At 43.6% G+C, this 6,204-nt stretch overlaps 1 protein-coding gene across 1 annotated transcript; it reads right to left on the bottom strand.

Moving 5' to 3' along the window:
* Nucleotides 1–754: 754 nt before the first annotated feature.
* Nucleotides 755–3,513, bottom strand: LOC105179786. Its single transcript, XM_011103419.1, has 4 exons — nucleotides 2,655–3,513; nucleotides 1,932–2,350; nucleotides 1,109–1,627; nucleotides 755–844 (listed from the first exon to the last, which is right to left on the bottom strand). Exons 1-4 carry the CDS (start codon nucleotides 3,511–3,513, stop codon nucleotides 755–757), a joined length of 1,887 nt encoding a protein of 628 aa, XP_011101721.1.
* Between the last annotated feature and the right edge of the window lie 2,691 nt (nucleotides 3,514–6,204).

The raw sequence follows: 6,204 nt of genomic DNA on the forward strand, positions 1-6,204 counted from the left end.
CAACAGATCCGATTTGCTTGGCCCAATCGCGAATGGGCAAGAGACGTGGAATGGGCATCGAGGAAGTGGAGGGGAAAACATATTGTTAATGTAGCATATCGAGCATTACTTGGTGCATGCATATACCATATTTGGCGAGAGAGAAATCTAAGACGATTTGAGCAGACCCATCGGCCAGCACATGTATTAGCTTTGTGTATCTTAGATGACATTAGACAGAGGATAATTAGTATTAATCTTCCATGGTCAATTAGTACATATGCGCTATATAGACTGTGGCGAATCCCTTGGCCTGTCGGGGGAGAAACCACATGATTGTTGTACTATTATTTTAAATTAATGAAAATTACATTTACCCCGAAAAAAAAACCTTGGCATAGCCACTATTCGTCGTTCCCTTCCATAAGAAAGCTCGCAACCTTTTCTTAATTTCATTAATAACTTTTTTCGGTAATATAAATGCCGATGCCCAATAAAGACTCAGTGCTATAAGTACAGATTTAATAATTTGTACTCTACCAGCATAAGATATAGTGGTACCTTCCCATCCAGCGATCCGTTTGTCAATCTTCAGTAATAGTGGACGGGAATCTGCAATAGTTAGTCGAGACGATATAAGTGGTAACCCCAAATACCTCATTGGAAGAACCCCTTCCTGAAATCCGAGTAGCGCCAACATCTCCTCACGCAATGCTTGCGTTGAGCGTGAGATAATAGGGAACCCAAACATCTTCACAACTGCTATCAAGAAATCTCAATCCACAGTGTCATATACCTTCCGGATGTCCACTTTCAGAGCACATCTAGGAGGTAGACGAGTCTGGTTGTCTCCCATAAAGAGTTCCTGTGCTAGCATGATGTTATCTCCAATGCTGCGTCCCGGCAGAAATGTCGCTTGGCATGGGCTGATCAGTTTGTCCATTATCACACTCAACCTTTGGACAATGAGCTTTGCAATGATTTTATAAAGCACATTACAGCATGCTATGGGCCGAAAATCACTAACTGTCATAGGGGAATGTACTTTTGGTATGAGCACCAAAAGTGTAGTATTTATCTGTTTCAGAAGTAGGCCTGGACTAAAGAAGTCCAGTATTGCCGAAGTCACCTCATGTCCAACTATAGGCCATGCTACTTTGAAGAAGCCCGATGAGTATCCGTCCGGGCCTGAGGCCTTGTCCTCAGTAATGTCAAAAACCGCCTGTTTGACATCTGCTGGTGTGAATGGTAACAGTAAAGCGGTAGATTCCTCATTACTCAAAATGTGCCTAGCCCACGGTCTGAGAAACCGAATGTCAATACCTGTTCGTCGTCTGTCTCCCCCTAGCAGGTTTTTGTAATATGTGACAAACTCATTAATAACTTCTTCTGGATTAGTGTGAGTGGATCCCTGGTCATCGTTGATCTGGAAGATCCTCCTTGATGATCTTCGTTGGGCAATCTTCCGAAAGAACACTCGGGAGCACTGATCACCTCCCTTCAGCATCTTCGCTCGTTGTTTTAGCATAATCTGCTCGTTGATCTGGAAGATCCTCCTTGATGATCTTCGTTGGGCAATCTTCCGAAAGAACACTCGGGAGCACTGATCACCTCCCTTCAGCATCTTCGCTCGTTGTTTTAGCATAATCTGCTCCAATTTTGTTGCTTTGGCCAGTACGAGTCAACAACAGTGTTCTAGTTGTATGTATAGCTCATCTCGCCATCTTGAGTTAACAAGTAGTCGTGCTGCTTCAAGAAACCCTTTCGCCATTTGGACATTGTGCGATAGATTCCCCTTATTCCTCCTTTGCTCTCGGAAGATTGGTTTCAATGCTTTGAGTTTGCGTATCACAGCATACATAGGCGTACCAATAATGTTATGTTGCCATATATTCTGCACACTAGGAATAAACTCAGGTGAACGAGCGAGGTAGTTACGAATCGGAACATACCTCCATATTGCTGCTGTCAGTCCCCATATAGTACCATCGTGAGTGGTCGGAAATGCGTGGTGTAAGGACCGAGTAGAATGTGTTAGGGAACCGTGCCATCCATCTATCATTTACCGACATGCGGTCCAATCTTTTCCAGAGGTTCCGTTGTGTCGCACTGTGGTTGTGCCATGTGTACCACTCTCCCTGCATGGGTAGTGGTAGTAATCCTTTATTCTGAATGGCTACATTAAAGTCTTCCATAGCTATTCGGATATCCCTTGATGTGCCACATACTTCGTTGAGGTCGCAAACTGCATTAAAATTCCCTCCAATCAACCATGGGATATCAGCACACTGTATAGCTAAATTTTCCAGGGCACTCCATAATTCTCTCCTATCAGCCACCTCAGTACCTCCATAAGCGACAGTATCAGCAACTGACTCATGAATTGCACGGATAGTAACAAGACAGTGTATAAATTGCGTTCCACATTAAATCAGAGCAACATCAATAAAACTATCATTCCATGCAATCCACACGCGATTACCAGAAGATCTATAATCCACATACCATTTCCAGTTGGGTAATAGAAAAGATTGAATTTGAGCTACATTATTAATACGAACACGAGTTTCAAGGAGATCGAGGAATTGTAACCTGAACTCAGCAATGTTGTCTTTGACTGCCAACTGATGGTCTCATTTGTTCAGCCATGAACATTCCATATTGCTGCATTCAACATGGATCACTAGGTATGGGGTTGCTATGCTTAGGACCCCGAGTCGACTCATCTGTATCATCCAGTAGGTGAAGTGCATCAAAAGTATTATATTTAACAAGCGCCTTACCCCTCTCCTCACGACTTGGGCCGGTTGTATCTCTAGTGTACTCACGTTCCTCTCTCTGCTTTTCTACCACTGGAGCTGGTGGTGGTCTGCTCTTGTTCCGATCAGACATATGTGGTGGCCGGGATGGTATATAAGTAGTATCATCATCCTCCCTAGGATGATTCCGACTCCGTTCAGGCATTGTTGATTCTTGCAGCGTCCCCACTTTGGGTACATATACAGCGATCGGTGGTTTAGCTGGTTTTGGTTTGTTGAGAACACAATCTTTAGCAGAGTGTCCCAATGTCATACAACTTTTGCACCTCTGTGGTAGCCATTCGTACTCAACGTCTACTTTACAAGGTGATTCTCCTCCGTCCTCATCCAGATTCATAATTACAATGTGCTTTGGTAAGTTTGAGGTCACATCCAACATTACGCATACACGAGCGAAGTCCAGTCTCGTGCATGCTCTCGTAATTGCATCCGGGTAAAGTGGTTTACCTACTCCACTGGCCACCGTACTAAGGCCTTCCTCTGTCCAGAACTCGACTGGAAGGTGACGTAGTTTGATCCACACAGGAACCTGTGTATGCTGAAGTTTCCTTAATACCATCCCTGGTTCCCATTTTTGAAGAACAATCAACTGCCCCTGGAATAGCCACGGCCCTCCTTCAATGACATCTTTCAAAGCAGCAACTGATTTGAATTGGAGGAAAAAAAATCCGTTGTTTGTACCAGTGACCTCCTTCAATTCCGGCCATACCGACATTACAAACTCTTTTAGATGATGAAAATACGGCCTTTTTCCTAGAAAATATCCGACTGCGGTAGTCTTCCATCGTTTGGATTCGTTTCATATATATCCAATGTTTGTCGCACTATCACCTCTCCATTTTGTACCGATGGAGCCACATAAGATAGAAAGCCTAGATGATATTAGAGGTAGGCCCAAGTACCTCATTGGGAGGTGCCCCTCCTGGAAGCCCAATATCGATAGTAGCTGTTCTTTCCTTTCTTGTGCAGACCGGGGAGATAATTAGGTGACTTTTTTGAATATTCAGCCGTAGGCCCGACCATTCTGCAAACCTGTCCAGTCCCACCTTTAGGGTTCTAATCGAGTCCTTGTCAGCTTTACAAAAGAGGATGAGATCATCTGCGAATCCCAACTGGAATATCCTAGCTGGCTCACACTTCCAGTGGAATGTGAATCGTAAATCCTGCTCAATTAATTGTGAAAGTCCCAAATGCAACACTTCCATAACAAGCACAAATAAGTAGGGAGATAGAGGGTCCCCCTGCCGAAGTCCCCTCGCTCCAGTAAAGAACCCATGGGGAGTTCCGTTAAGACCAATCGAAAATGAGGCCGTCGCAATACACTCCTCAATCCAGCTGGTGAATGTTGGTGGAAAACCGAAAAGGTGCAAAGTCGCTACCAGGAAGTCCCACTCAAATGTGTCATATGCCTTTCTAATATCCACTTTCAATGCGCATCTTGGAGGGAGTCGCGCCTGATTATATCCCGTAAACAGTTCTTGGGCTAGCATAATATTGTCACCAATGCTTCGTCCTGGGATGAATGCTGCCTGACAAGGGCTAATTAACTTGTCCAAAATTACGCTCAGCCGTTGGATAAGTAATTTAGCAATGATTTTATATAAAACATTACAGCATGAGATGGGTCTAAAATCACTTACAGACATAGGAGTATGAACCTTTGGAATCAGAGCCAAGTGTAGAGTTGACTTGCTTAAGTAATCTCCCCGTAGAGAAGAAATCCAGTACCGCCCTTGTCACCTCTGCTCCCACTACTGGCCAAGAAGCCTTATAGAATCCTGATGAGTAGCCATCACGGCCCGGAGCCTTATCCTCTTCAATGTCGAACACGGCTAACTTCACTTTCTCCGGTGAGAATGGTGACAGTAGGTGGCTAGCCTCCTCAATTGAAATTTTTTTTTTTTGGGTAAATATAAGTTTCATTAATAACATTGTAGTACAGTACAACATGGAAGTCATCAGTTGGTGTCTCCCTCGACAGGCCAAGGGATACGCCAAAGTCTAAATAAAGATCGTGTACTGACTGAACTAGGTAATGTAATGCTATGTATTCGCTGCTTGATATCCTCAATAATAACTACTGCCATGGTGCTGGGAGTCCTTTCAGTTTGCTCAAATCGTCTCAAATTTCTCTCCTTCCAAATGTGGTAAACACATGATGCTAATAGTGCTCGGTACGACATGTTAATAATGTGCTGACCTCTCCATCTCCGGGACGCCCATATAATATCCGTCATCCAGTCTCTATTGGGCCACGAGAATCATATTATTTTCTGAATTTCTGTTATACACTGACGACTAAATCTGCATTGGAAAAATAAGCGGTCGTGTGTCTCCGTCGCTCCGTCGTTGCATAAAATGCACGGGCCGAGGTGGACTAGCCATGGTTTATCCGTCGTAGCCAACTTTCCAAGGATAGCAAGCCAGAGGATGAATAAGTGACGTGGAATCTTGAGTGATCCCGAAAGTAGCGAGTACCAGTCTACTTTCGGTCCAGGCGGATCAAAAAGCGTAATTATAATTACAAGTTAGTGTAAAAATGGAAACGAACTTGCTTTAATAAACCGTGCAAAACAGCTAAATATTGAACGTTCATAGAATTCCATGAAACTTGACCCAAACGCTGGTCTACACCCATTCGTTTGTGCCATAAATTTGCAAAGCGTAATAATAAAGAAAAGCTAGTGTATAAGGGAAACGAACTTGCTTTACTAAAACCATGCAAAACAACTAAATTTTGAATGTTCTCAAAATTCCACGAAACTCGAACCAAACGTAGGCCTTGACCCATGCATTTGTGTGGTAAATTTGCAAAGCGTGATAATAACTACAAGTCCGTGTAAAAGGGAAACGAACTTCCTTTAATAAAACAGTGCAAAACAGCTAAATTTTGAACGTTCTCACAATTCGATGAAACTTGAACCAAAAGTATTCAAGAGAGTGATGTCCTTGAATCCTAGGCCTCCTTCCTCCTTCGGCCGGCACAGGTCTTTCCAGGCAACCTTGGCATATCCACTGGTTGATGTCCCTTTCCACAAGAAAGTTCTCAGCCTCTTCTCAATTTCATTGGTAACTTTCTTTGGCAGTATGAACGCTGAAGCCCAGTATAAATTCAACGCCATGAGTACAGATTTAATAATTTGTACTCTACCAGCATATGACAATGCAATACCCTCCCAACCAGCAATACGTTTATCAATTTTCATCAATAATGGGCGACAATCAGCAATTGTTAAGCGAGAGGATAAGAGAGGTAGTCCCAAGTACCTCATCGGGAGGACACCCTCCTGAAACCCGAGTGCTGTCAGCATCTCATCGCGAAGTCCTTGGGCTGAACGTGAGATAATAAGATGGCTTTTCTGCACGTTTAGTCTGAGCCCCGACCATACAGCAAATCGATCCAATC

The sequence above is a fragment of the Sesamum indicum genome, unplaced genomic scaffold (assembly GCF_000512975.1).
Source record: "Sesamum indicum cultivar Zhongzhi No. 13 unplaced genomic scaffold, S_indicum_v1.0 scaffold00209, whole genome shotgun sequence".
Lineage (NCBI taxonomy): Eukaryota > Viridiplantae > Streptophyta > Magnoliopsida > Lamiales > Pedaliaceae > Sesamum > Sesamum indicum.

What these genes read in the sequence shown, in the direction of transcription:
- LOC105179786 (XM_011103419.1), bottom strand. Translation starts at nt 3,513, where the DNA reads ATGTCGGTATGGCCGGAATTGAAGGAGGTCACTGGTACAAACAACGGA. An exon ending in CCCCATACCTAGTGATCCAT is followed by an intron (nt 2,351 to 2,654) that starts GTTGAATGCAGC and finishes TTCATGAGTCAG; the next exon opens with TTGCTGATACTGTCGCTTAT. An exon ending in GGCCTATAGTTGGACATGAG is followed by an intron (nt 845 to 1,108) that starts GTGACTTCGGCA and finishes ATGCTAGCACAG; the next exon opens with GAACTCTTTATGGGAGACAA.